The sequence below is a fragment of the Poecilia reticulata genome, linkage group LG3 (genome assembly GCF_000633615.1).
Source record: "Poecilia reticulata strain Guanapo linkage group LG3, Guppy_female_1.0+MT, whole genome shotgun sequence".
NCBI classification, from domain to species: domain Eukaryota; kingdom Metazoa; phylum Chordata; class Actinopteri; order Cyprinodontiformes; family Poeciliidae; genus Poecilia; species Poecilia reticulata.
In genome coordinates this window covers 18,716,983-18,730,852 of record NC_024333.1, presented here as the reverse complement: position 1 = coordinate 18,730,852, position 13,870 = coordinate 18,716,983, and the positions used below count along the sequence as shown (strand labels likewise).

Sequence of the window (13,870 nt, the reverse complement as noted above, 5' to 3'; positions counted from 1 at the left end):
GAGACCTTACATCCCCTCTGCAGATAGTTGTCCATGCATATGGATGTATTTCTGATCCCTCTTATCCACCACTGAGGAGGGGGAATTAAGGCAGCGAAAGGCAGAGGACAGAGCTTAAAGGCGGCATCCATATCTGACTGTTATGGCCAAGATGAAGCTGTTAATTCATCTCATGGTCAGTTTTCATGCTGCGCTTGTCGTTTTCAGAATGTCACTCACGTTATCAGCATAGATTTTTATTTTATTTACTCTCATTTGCATGACCATGTGGGTTATTTACACCCATTTCAGACTGAGCAAACGCATTTAATGTTCTTGCGAGGAATTGTATTTTCGTTGCAGCCAGTGTAAAATATCTATGCCATTTTAAATTGTGAATGTCGAGCAGCACGGTATTCATTAGCAATTTGCTATTGTTGCTCCGTTGCTTTGAGGCTGTCTCTTGATTGATGGCGGAGGTTGTTGTGTTTATTTGTATATCGGGCTCTGAAAAATTCATATTGTATGCTTTTTCGAGCAGAAGTTATCGAGATTCGGTGTAAATGGTACTTGGGATTAGATTTTCACAGCAGATTGCTGTTATTAAGGGAAAAAAAGCCTACCCCTTTGAGCAGTCATCTTCCTGGGAGGCAATCCATTTCTTTTTCACGCAGCCCCGAGTGCCGGACCAGGCTCTTAATGCACTGAAGCAAAAGTGCTTCGGTCCGCAACCTTTCACGCCTTCAGCTCTCCTTTATGTGATTGAATAGTTAATAACTATAAGTCGCCTTTGAAAGCTTTGTGCCTCCATCCTTCTGAGGCACTGCTTGTCTTTTTGTTTGCTTGGTTGTTATACCTGCCCGCTGATCTGTCTGTCTGCATGTCTGTTTGCCCCCGATGGCAAGTCGACTGTTAGCCCACCTCCTCTGCACCAGCCCCTCTGACTTTTATCTTTGCGTCCCGCCTGACTTGAAGCCTGTGTGTCTGGCTGTCTTGGTTTGTACATCCGAATATTGAGGGGTTTTTTTTGTTATCTTGTGCTTCCTGTTTATCTTCCTGTACATTTACACAAGCCGACAGACTCCCGCCTCACACAGCTTATTAGCTCATCCCACGCTCGCAGCTCTGGCAGAATGTGACCCTGCCTAATTGTGTACCATGCTCATTTGTTCTCCCTGCATGATGTGACTATTGCTTATTTATTCTCCCCAGGGCTTCCATCCCACATTAAAATGATTGACTCATTTCATTCACTGCACATTTTCAAGCTTTATTTGATAAGCTCGTTTCTCTTGGCATTCAAATCCTTCCTCTCGCGATGCTTAAAAGTTCTAATGTCGCCGAGGCATATTGCAGTTCACAGTCGGGTTTGTTTCTTCAGCTAATTATCCGAGTTGTGGAATAATTTTGCACGTGTGATGTTTCCTTTCCGGTGGAACTGAGCCATATACAAAAGGCTAGACATTAACAATGCAGTCAGAATGGTTGAGGAGCCAATTGTGTACAGCAAGCTGGCAGACGCGGTCAACAAGAAGCTTAAGTGGGATTGGGACGCTGTTGAAGCTTAGCCAGAATAAGCAGAGCAAATTTGCATTCTGTTAAAATTTCTGTCTCCTTACAGACCTGTTTTCCAAATGAAAACGCCATCAACCGATCATGTAATAAGGGAATGTTTTGACGAAGAAAAGGAGCCTAACAACCTTCTGCAGTCAAGGGACTTTGGTAAGATTGTTAATTTTTGTGATTTTCCTCCCCGCCCCCTGTTGACAGTCGGTGTTTCCTCCCTGAAGTGTCTGAATATCGACCAGGCCTCAGTGACACCACATCTGCTGGAAATTTCAGGTGATGTGTTGGTGTGTAATGAGAAAGACTATAACAGGCATGTATAATTGTTAAACAGTTTTTATTCCTCTAAAAAAAATGGACCAAAATGATATTGAAACTCTGTAACCATGTCAAGTCAGTATTTGACATGGTTACAGAGTATTTTAACCTGTCCTTGAAGCATTTTCAGTTCATTAATTGTTATGTTTTGCAAATCCATCTTGTTAAATTTTGCACAATATTTAAAGCTGTGTTACTACTGACTGAGAAACGTTTTTCTGCAGTGGTTAAAAACAATGTGACTTTTCTTTTCATTGGTGGTATTTCGAGAAAGGGTTCAAGTTAAATATTTAATATTGAAAAAGAAAAAAAAAATTGGAGGGAGAGGATCCACTTACAACCAGAACAAAAACTGGTATTACTGCTTAAATTACAAGATTGCGTTTCGACAACAGCAGGTAAAAGAAAACAGAGTCCGTGCCTTCCTAATCTGTAAATACAGATGAACATCTTTTGTTTCTAACAGCCTTTTGTGATCTTTGATCATCCAGTTACTGGAATGTTTCTTGTTCTTTTGCAGGTATTTGACTACAAGAGGAATGTTGATTACAAGAGGAGAGAGGCAGCAGATGAATCAAAATATCATAGCCTTTTGTTTTTCATCTGCTATTATGGCTGCAGAGTTGGAAAGACTTTCTTCTGAAGATCTTATCCCTGAGGGGACCCGGCCCTTTGCAGACATTTCTTACATTTTGGAAATTACTGCGATTGAGAAAATTCTACTTTTAGTATTGTAACGACCTTCAATCATCAGTGAAAAGAACTAAAACATGTTCAAGCGATGAAATATGAAGATACATAAAATGAACATTGAATACAGGCTGGGAAATCAGAGCCGTTGCTAATTGTTCTGTGTCGACTTTTACCTTAAAGCACTATGTTGTACTTTTAATCTGTTATATGTTGATCTTTATTGTGATTATTGCATTTCTGTAAGTTGACATCTACAAAAGAAGATATGCTTAAGTGGCACCCGGCAACTACTCCTAAAGTCAAATGCCCACAAGTCAAAACCCCCAAAAATCTTAATGAGTATGGCCAGATAGAAAAGGAATTTCTGCAAAAATAAAAGAATAATAAAGGTATCAAACCCTTAACAAGTCTGCCTTTGTTCTTCCACTCCACCCACCACAAGCAGGCATCGCTGCAGCTCTGAGGGCAGCTCTGAGAGTTCCATGCCCATCGGCCTTCAATCACATGGGATGTCTGAGTTTGACAGTATAAAGTCTTTCTTCTAGAACAAAATAAGACCCCTAAGCAATAGTGGATGAGCTGTTAGTAACTCTGCACTCCATGGGGAAGTAGATCAAGCTTGATAGTACAGTATACACAAAGTGCTGGTTTGGGATAAGACAATGGACCTTTGAAAGCAGGACTGGATGCCACGACGCTCCCCACATTTCTTGCCATTTGCTTCTCTGCAAATGCATCTTTGTTGTTTTTAAAACTGACAAGAATAAAACAAAGTTCCCCCCTTAATTTCTACGATGAAAGTGTTCAACTATGTAATGTTACGCACTTTTCCCAATGAATTGCAGGAGAAGATTGTAGAAGATATGAATTGAATTTTAAAATGGTGTGAGATAGGAGGGAAGTTATCCACTTACTGGCAATACGAATGGATTTATTTAGTATTAACACACAGATGACTTGGTTCCTTCTCGCGGTTGAAGCCATATTTAAAATACTTCCAGCTTTAATGTCAATATTCAACACTTTGAGTGTCCGAGAAAACTAAAACTTACCAAGTATTGTTAGTCAGTACCAAGGATCTTTCCATGATATCATGTTTAGATGTGATCTTTATCCTTCTATATCATGATATTGATATCCTGCAAAGGATTAGCTGATATTTGCAAATACATGGACTCATAATAAATAGGAAAAAAAAAATTATATATATATATATATATACACACTACCTGCAGATTAGTGTCACGTCATGCAGGTGTAGGGAATATTGAATTGAATATTAATGGACCAGAGATCAGACACAAATATTAAGACGACACTTTGACATAATGACATAGGCAACCCCTATTAGGATTTTTAAACTTCTTTATTGTATACAGTTAAAAGCTGAAAATAATTGATACCACTTGCAAATTGTGAGTCTGAGGATAAATGTAATGTTTTACATCATTTCATTTTGTCCCAAACTGTTCTAAAGCTCCTTAATTACCCTGATTAATGGGGGAAAAATGTTTTTATCAACTCAAAAGGTGAAAAAAAGAAAAGTATTTCTGCATAAAACAAAAGAGCTGCATCTCCAGATTGTGTTAAGTAATGAAAATAAATGATAAGAAAAACAGACCTCAACAACAGTCTGCTGAGGATCTTGGTCTTGGGAGTGAGCTTTAGATTACGGTGATTCCAAAGAGGGCTTCCAGCTTCAAAGATTTGGTCGCAATGAATGGTCAGTGACGTCACTGACCATGTAGTTCAATACTGAAATAGCTTCAATAAAGAGAAAATTAATATTCATAAGCTAAACTGCCAATTGGCAGACCTGAAATTGACTTAGAGTTGGAAAAATTTAACAAAACCCCCCTGAAATCAGAATTTAAGTTTGGAACGTTAGACTTCCTGAATAGGCCCCAAGTTCCATCGACCCATTTCATATTTATGTTCATTAGTTGGCAATAACCAGAAGAGTGTAATCAGTGCTAAATATTTACATATAAAGCATTACTTTTAAAAGATATTGGAATAAATGAACTCTTCATATATTCAATCCTAAGTGTGGTTAAGGTGAAATTTGATGGTGCTGCATTTTAGTCAACAGAAAACATTTATACTTTTTCACTCTGATAGTATCCAACCAGCCGTCTGCTGACACAAATAGTAACCTTCTGTGTAGTTTATCTTTTTAAACATGTTGCTATATGCATGACATGGAGACAAATATGTTAACACAATACACTGCTGCACCAAAACAGTTAGCATCTTCCAGGTTACCAGTGGGTGAGACTTTATTCCCAGACCAGGATTTTGTGGGGAATCAACATGAGCAAGCTTTAATAAAACACACCACATATTTAATTTTTTTAACTAATTATATTTGCTGCAAAGTAAGAAACATATCGTTGAGGCAAAAAGTGTGTACTCGTCTTCGCAGGAAGTTTTTGTTTCGTTTCATTTTTCTTATACATCCCCCGCTGTCTGTGTTTATTCAGTTCAAAAATATCACAGTTCAGTGGTTTTAATCTCTTTTCCCCCGTGAACATGCTGTTAGTCACAGGGATGCAACACACAAACAGGCATTAATGCTCCAGCTGGCCACCGCACACTGATTTGAAAGCCACTCTATCACAAAAAGGCAGTTATAAAGTGAAGGACAGCTAACAACGAGCATGCATAGCCTCCCGTTTCCATCATAAGCCACATGTGGGTTCAAACCCGCTGAACGTAAAGGACTACGGAAAACAAGGGGTGAGGTGTGGGGCTGTGTAACATTCAAAATTCAATCAAGTGAAGGCCATCTCCAGCGGGGTAACAGCATGTGGAGGCAGGAGGGGGGGATAAGGGCGAACTCAGCTGAAGTTTCCACTGGGCCCGCTGAGCTCCTAATGCAGCCTTGGATGTAATTGGGTCCCAGAAGGCTGTTCATTATTGCTGGTGAGTGAGGCAACAAAACAAAAAAAAACAAAAAAAAGGGGGGGTAGAGGGAAAAAGAAAATGTCTCATTCTTTGCTCAGTGCCTTTTGTCCTGGCAACATTATGGGACACGAGTTAATTAAAAGAGCACTTGAAGCCTCTGTTTTTTTTTTTGTTTTTGTTTTTTTCTCATCAATCTCGCTTCTGCTCTTTATTAAGTTTGCAGTGGAAGCTCGTCGCTGTCAGCCGGCAGACTTTAAACCAGCGGGAAGGGCAGTTAACATGAGGGACAACTCATTTCAACAAATCTCTCAGTGGTCAACATCCAACATCAGCATAATCTCTTCATCAAGTCTCGGGGCCGAGAATATACAGTCTGCAGGGGACAGACGCCTCTTACGTAGCGGGCAGCTTTTAATCACCCGGGTGTGGCAGAGGAGCCCGTTTAAGAGGCGTGGTGGTTCTGCGCCTAATCCTGCGGCTCCCATCTCCGCCGCCTTGGAGGCCATTTTAATTCTCTCTATCATTACAGGGCAACCTTCTCCGGAAAGCTGTGGTAAAAAGGTGACTGCTGACACTGTCATCCACAAGGACTATTTCAAAAATGTCAGCCAAACGTAGCTGAGATTTGTCTCATTAAAGTTGGTGGAGTCCATTATATCCGTCCCCTCCTCCACCTGCCACACTCAATCAAGAAAAACTCAAAAGAGAACCGAAGGGGTCGAGGGCGCACTCATAATGCGCTTATTTGCATGAGGGTTACGGCGGACAGATGATCACTGACCAACAAGAAAGGAGCGAAGCGGTGGGATTCAGCCGAGAGAAAAACAGAAGTTAGTTACCGAGCTCTTATTTGTCTTCCCTTCTGGATCCATGCCAGTTGGAAAGGCAGGTTTTAGCAGATGCTTCTTAGCGCAACTGTGATAAAGACGGCCGAGCACCATGCAAGCTTTTGTTCCAACAGTCTTGTGACCTGGAGATTTACATACAGCTTCGGCAAAACCCAGAAACGAGATGCGTCTTCACAGTGGAGGCGCCGCGAAGCACAAGGGATCACGTTGGTAGACGTGTTGCGTGATCTGAGAGAGGGGAGGACAGATGTGGGTTTCTTTTTTCCTTTCCTCTGATTTTCCTTCACCCCTGCTAAAAACTGTGGAAACAAACGCAGTGGGAATTTTATTACAACCATTAATATTGTGGAGCTGTGTTTTTGTGTTCCCTTCGCTTTGCAAAAACAAGACCTTACTGAGATGAAGGTTGTTGAGAGAACAAGTTCCAGAGCGCAATAAAGTTTTGAAAGTTGGTTCACTGAAAGGTTTTTTGTTTTTTTGTCAAGAATTAGATGAAAGAAGTACCTAGAGGGCTATATAAAATAATTTACCGTTTTTCTAAAGCATAATTTGTTATGGCAAAAACCAATTAATTTTAATCCACATAACTTCCCAATTGATCATTATCCACAATTATTTGTTGAAGCCTTATTTTCTCTCCTGCCTAATTAAAGGTTGTGGCAGAAGAAAATAATTCAGTCGTTGGCATGCTGGCATGTGCACAGCTGAGAACTTGTAAATTAATCACCCACCGTTGTTTGCTCTTGCTTGTGCATCTGTAAATATAAATCACTGAACCTGCAAGTAGGCAATTTATGGGCTAAATTTGCATCGCTTTCACTTACGAAGTTATCATTTGTGCCACCGCAAAGCCAACCTAAATGTGCGCACGTTAATCAAATATCACTAAAAGAAAAAAAAAAAAAGACCTTTGAGAACCTAAAATATTAAATCAGATTGTCTAAGATTACAAAAAAATAGGTCATGTTTATTTTCTTCCATTTACATCAATTGTTAAAAGAAGCATGAGATAGAAGAACAAAGACAATGGTTACAATTTATCCACAGCTGCTTTATATTTCAGCTAGGGACGCGCCAATCAACTGGGCACAGTTCAGAATCAGATGTTCTTTCTTGACCGTCTGCTTTTTCCTCTATTCCTTAAATGCAACAAAATAACTCCCCCCATTTTCAGTCTTTAAACACACCAACAACCGACATGTACTTTTTTTTTTTTAGACAAATAAAAGCCAGATAAAGGTAACACATGCAAGCTAAATGTTTTTTGTTTTTTTTAGCGTTTGCATTTTCTGTTGCTACTTTTATCAAAGAATCTGCACCACGTCTCGTCTTGCAACGCTTTATCAATTAAGAGGAGAAAAAAATTGGCATCATCCAGGAAAATCCTGATCGGTGCATTTTTAATCTCAGCCACCTGAGAGAGCAGGGAAATGAGTCCATCAAAATGATTCTGTTGAAAACTATTTTTCTTCAGCACAAATTACAAAGCAAAAGGTTTGTTTGTGTTTGTGTGTGTTTTTTTTTTAAAACAAGATCCATGAAACTGTAACAGTTAACATGAAGCAGTAGCAATGCTGCGGCGCTCTTCTTTGCTGGAGCGAGTTCAACACCAAGAGGGAAAAAAAGGTCAACCATCAAAGCCTGCATGACAGTTGTGTGCGTTGCGATCCAGCTGTGTGGGACAGTACAGTTCGAATGACGCTTTCAGTCTGTGGAGAAGAACAAACACTGCTCCACCCACCACACAAGAACTACTACATAAACACAAAAGAAGCAACGCTGAATTTGTTTTTTTTTTTAGTCTCTGACAACAGAATTAAAAAAAAGGTTTTAATACAACATCTAGTGTAAAATAACTTTTTGTCAAGCAGGCAAATGTCGATGTTGAGCATATAAAAAGAGAAAGAATATAAAATCAGTGGGTCTTGTGTTCCTTTAGTATCATGTGGCTGCTGAAGGTGGAGGGAGGCTCAGCGTTGTTTAGGACTCATACAAGCCTTATGCAAGTTCTCACTCTTGTGGCCTACACATGAACTGCAGAAGAGACGGGAGGGAGATGGAAAATGAAATGCTTTTTTTTTGTTTTTGTTTTTTTTTTTTGTTGCGCTAGTGTGGTCCAGATTTGAATGGCAGCGTCTTCTAAGAAGTCAAGGTGAGTTTTTACAGTCCAAAGCGGGCCGGGGTGCGTCTGGGAGTCATGGGTGCCTCCTCTTTTCTCCCTGGTGTGCAGATTTTCACTGCCCTAAATCAAGAAAGAGGGAGAAGAAAATAGCGCATGAGACATTTATTTACTGAAATAAAGTCATATTTGTCTGCCTGCTTCGTTCTTCAATCCAAATGTTTCTTGCATTAAAGACCAGACCGGAGATTCAGAAAATAAGTGAGGAGGAAGAGGAGGAGGCTGTTTTTGTGCAGCAGGATGGGAACATTTGAGCAGCAGGACAGGAGAGTGAAAAGGCAAGAGTGGCGTCTCAGTGGAAAGTGTTGGGACATGGACTCTGATGTCTCTGACAAAACAATCCATCATCTTTAATTACGTGACAATGACACTGCCCACACTCTCCCTCGTCTCTCCCTCTTGCCTTCATACATGTAGCAATTACACCATCAGGGCTTAACCTCCTTTCTGCCACTGGGGGCTTTTTCCACCAAAGCTATTCTTGTGATATTCTGGGACCCCCTTAATAACTTGGCAGCCGTTCTCTCTGAGCTTCACCATTAATAACAGGCTGAATTAGCCGAACAGCAGCAAATGTGTCTCATCGTCCAGCGTTTTGTTTTAAAACCTGATTTCTGTGAGTTTAAGTCAAATTTCAGGCGTTTTAAAATCTGTTATGACCTAAATAAAGACCTAATAGATTATAAAACCTACGTCTAACTTAATGCATCAATTCAACTTTCTGTTTTTCTGTACATGTCTAAAGTGACTGCACAGTGCGACAACTGATACCTTTCTACAGTCTATTGCTTCTCTACATCGTGGGGCTTGTAGTGTAAGAGCCAACTTCCGCAGTAGGAACTACAAACGTTCAAAGGTTGGGATAGACAAACATCTCTCTTACACTACAAGCACTACTGGGAGCGATTAATGAACAAATACTAATCAGCAAATGACATTAAAACATCTGCAGAGGTTTCCTGAGGCGTCCTGGGTCAGGAGCTCTACACTCAGAAACCAACTGTTCAATCCAAATCCATTCATAAAAAGTTTAAAAGAAGGAAAAAGTGCACCAGTTTTCATCGTCTGTAAAGCGTAATCATCAAAAGGCGCAGAAATAAAGGTGTTTAAATAATCTATGCAATAAATAAGTTTCACTTTTTGAAAAGATTGAAATTGTTTATGATATTGGATTTCTAATCACATTTTATCGATTTTCCAAGTGCCAAAATATTCCCACCCTTTGTCGCTCCTGGTTACTTTGGGAGATTGTTGTGGATCCCTCAATAGAAAAAAAATACTCCACAACTGAGCACACATCTCCCTCCTTAAGCGTTGCAACACCGGGTAGGAATGTATCCAATACTGTCACAGAAATGCCTAATTTGCCTTTTCAAAATCAATTCACATCCATTTAAGATTTTACTGTACCCCTCTTGACATTGATAAATAAATTAAATTCAATTTCAATGAATTCAACTGAATTAAATGAAAAAAATGTATATTTCTACTTGTGCAAACATTGTTGGTACAATTAGTGATTACAAGTTGAATCACATTTAAAAGAATCTCCCTTTAAATCTGGTCCAAAACTACAAAGGCCTCATTTCCCTTTCGTCACACAGAATGGTTCTGTATTTGAGCCCAGCTCTAGTCACTGGGCTGTTTACCAACTGATAGCAGGAAGAATGATGATGATGATGAGCAGCTGCCGGATCAAGGGAAACCAGATCAAATATTCCATCCTGGTAACATTGAGCTCAAACAGAGAGACCTGCAGGAGGACAAAGGAACCAACACACACCCGAGAGAGCTTTCAACTTTATTACCAACTTCCCCCGCTTAAATCTAATTTTTAATCCTAAGACTCCAGTGTGATTATTTCCAACGTATCCGTCACACTAAACTCGGAGCAGATAAACCAGCTGATTAATTAACAGTAAAAGTTCTTTTTAAATCAGTCTTTATAGCCCCATTTCTCTGTGTGAGGCTCGCAGATGGGTGTGAAATTAATTTTTTGGTTTAATTTGAAAACGAACGTTCCCCTCTCCTTTTCTCTGTTCTGCTGTGGCACAATTTAAATTGCTGCAGTAATGGGGGTCAGCCCGGAGTCAATATTATTTCTTTTTGTCTCGTCTGGAGGGACCAGAGGTGAGACAAGCTCATCACGAAGAGTGAGGAAGGTGGAGTCGAGAGAGTGGGAGAGGAGGAAGGCGACGCCGGGGGTGGAGACGTGGGGAGGCAGAGAGGAAGGTAAATTAAACCGTTCTAATCTCGACAGTGCGTGGCAAATGAGAGGCCGAGAGAGAGGAACGCCGGCTGGCTCACGGCCGTGCGGCGAAGACGCTTCGCTTACCTCACGCTGCAGGTGTTGCTCTTCTTCTCCTGCTCCTCTCGACGCGCCCTCAGCTGCTCCTGAGCCAGGACCATCTCCTGCTCCATGTTGCTCAGCTCCTCCTTGGCCCGCCGACGGTTCTCCTGCAGGAGAACAGGACGGGCGGAGGAGCACAGGAAGTGTTATTGTGTCAGCGGGCGGAGGAGCAAAACGCTCCGCTGTGAAACCAGCGTTTCGGCACTTATGTAAGGGTTACTTTGAGAGAGTCCTCCCAACAAGACATTTGACACTATTCTCAGACCCGTTCTTCACCCTGTAGGGCAACAGCAAGGCTTCACTGCAACTGCGTCTCCTTAACATGGTGGATGTTGACCCTTGAATTACTCTACAGCTGTTATAATATCCTCCAAATTTCCCAGATACAATTTTTTGGGACCACCAGTGCAAAGCAAGACCAACTAAAAAACACTCTATAGAATCAAAACGATGAACTGTTGACCCCGCAGCCCATCCTATGTAATCAGTTCTCTGTTTGGTTACAGATGTTTGATGGTAAAATAGAGACCGACTCGGTATGAAAGTAATGTTTGGGAGTTTAGACTAAATGTAAAGCAGGACTGCCCAGTAACAGGAAAACATGGGATACGGGATAATGCTTGATGAACTGTTGTTAGAGAAGTGGCAAGAAAAACACGTCAGATTTCGATCAACTGGTTTATTTATTGAATTTCAAGCTTCAATGAAATTCAATAATGTGATATATTGTGAAGCCCTACTGTAGAGGATATTAAGAGAAGTGAAAGATGCACATATTAAATCTTTATGCAACTATTTGAACGTCCTTTTCCAAATCCATAGTTTCCAACGACCACTGTGATTCCACGACATCCTGATTGCAGGAATTCATAAAATATTTCATGTAAGAGGAAAGAGCTCCCATTCCTCTACATCCAACTTCACCATGTCTGTATAGATTTACTTTCTTGGGCAATGATCTTCTCATGTTGAGAGAAGATAGGATAGTAAGCCTCTCCTAACCCTAAACCCTAATATACCTTTGTAATTAAGAGGATTTATATTTTTGTCAAAACTGATCACAACCCTTACACATATGTAGGAATTTGCTCCACAAGGGACGTGTGAAAGTTTCCTGTTTATAAATGATATACCGATGAAGTCACAAATAAACAGTCCTGCCATCATTTGGGAGACAGAATATCCTTACACACCTTCACCGATAGAAAAATATCTACAAACACTTTTACTTCTGTATTGCACCTTATGCCAAATTTGGAAGCACATGAGCATCGACCTTTCCCAAACGTACCTGTCTGCTCTTTCCTGCGTGTTTGATGCTGTAAAACATGGGTCCCAGCTCCGCCAGCCACTCTCCGTCCACAGCAGTAACACACTGCATGTACTCCTGCGAAACACAGCGCACGATTCAACGTCAACGACGTCTACAACTGATGTCTGTAACTTTACTGCTCTTTTGCTTTTCGCATGTGTTTTTACCTTTGTGGTCATCACGAGCTCATGGTAGATGATGTAGTCGGGGGTGTAGCCCATACCGAACAGGGAGCTGGTGGGGTGGAGGTGGCATGGCATGCCTGTCCTCACGTTCACATATTCACCGATGCCCTGTGAACAAATATATGCATGAATAACAAACTGCAATACAAGAGTCTGTGCTGGAGTTTAAATGTGCCTGCATCATCTGAGGGTGCAACCGTGAGGTCAAAGCAGAGCAGGTCATGCGGGCTAATTTGCTGCTCAACTCGGCTTCGACAGCAGAAGAAGAAGAAAAGAAAAAGAAAAAAATCTAAAGTATATCCAAGTTTAATATGATTGCTTGGTTTGGCTGGCTACTCGTAAGTCAAACTGAAAACCGTGATTATATAGTCATGACTTTAAATCCCCTTTCAGATTTTAGCGTTGTATTAATGTGAGGCCAGGGGGGATATTTCACCACTCTGTAATTATGCTGCTATAAATCTGCCACAACTGGCCGCCGCTGGGCAGAACATATTAACTGAGGAGAACCCGGAGCGCAGAGAGTACCTTGAGCTTGGCTGCCTGGTGGAAGTAAGCAGCACAGATACACTTTCTGATGATGTCCCAGTCCGAGCCACAGGACATGAGGTTCATCTTCTGCTGAACCATGATGTCCTTTAACTGGGAACGCACCTCGCGCACCTGAACAAAAAATAAATAAAAATACAATAAATAAAGGAAACGCATTGTGAGTGGAAGTAAAAGAAATTCAAATGGCTAACAACAGATAAAAATCTACACTGGCTATATGGTGTTATAAAAGCACTACATGTGAAAGTCACATGAAATGGGCTGGAAATGGAAGTATTCACAAATTAATCTGTACAATTCACACATAAAAATATTGTTCAGTGGGAATTTAACAAGTCTGGATGAATAACACGCAAATCTGACCTTGCGCATGGCCTTGGTGTGGATGAAGTGATCATTGCACCAGATGCTGGAATAATTGTTGTTCTTCCACTGCATGTAGACGTTCAGGTATGTGAGGTGGTCGCTCTCGGGGACTGAGAACTTCTCCCTCACCTGGTCGCTTTCCTCCTCGCGACCCTGGAGAGGCAAAAACGTTTTTAGTGGTAGAACTAGGACGGGGCGATGATGCCTCAGACGTACCAGACGTATCATCCGTTGTTCCAGTTGAGCTGGAACTTTTAGCCATCTATATGAAACTCACTCAGATTTAATTTTATTATTATTATTATTGTTTTGTTTTTTTGTTTTTTATTCTAGTCGGCTTACTTACAATAATTTGGAAACAAAATTTGGATAGTCTTAATTTTTTCTCTCAATCATTCTAATCTTCACTAAAGTTAAGTGAAATAAATTGTGTGATTCTAAAGTTGCTCTTTGCCCAGAGTCTCAATTATGTATTTACAGTCTGGTTACCAAAAAAAAAAAAAAAAAGCTACTAAACCATTTTTCTCCTCTTCACAAGATTAAAACCTCTCATACTTTTTACTCCATACACATATCAACCACCGGGCATTTTTTTACTTGAATAAAACTTAGATC

At 40.6% G+C, this 13,870-nt stretch overlaps 1 protein-coding gene across 2 annotated transcripts in view; it reads right to left on the bottom strand.

Annotated features, from left to right (window-relative positions):
- Nucleotides 1-7,257: 7,257 nt before the first annotated feature.
- Nucleotides 7,258-13,870, bottom strand: part of dhx38 (DEAH (Asp-Glu-Ala-His) box polypeptide 38) — a 20,103-nt gene continuing 13,490 nt past the window's right edge. For both annotated transcript variants that reach the window (XM_008405331.2, XM_008405332.2), the window contains exons 22-27: nt 13,253-13,408; nt 12,866-13,000; nt 12,320-12,445; nt 12,132-12,227; nt 10,826-10,947; nt 7,258-8,553 (exon numbers count right to left, since the gene is read on the bottom strand). In XM_008405331.2, the coding sequence (XP_008403553.1) occupies nt 8,472-8,553; nt 10,826-10,947; nt 12,132-12,227; nt 12,320-12,445; nt 12,866-13,000; nt 13,253-13,408 (717 nt within the window). In that variant the 3' untranslated portion in view covers nt 7,258-8,471. The remainder of the gene's footprint in view (nt 8,554-10,825; nt 10,948-12,131; nt 12,228-12,319; nt 12,446-12,865; nt 13,001-13,252; nt 13,409-13,870) is intronic.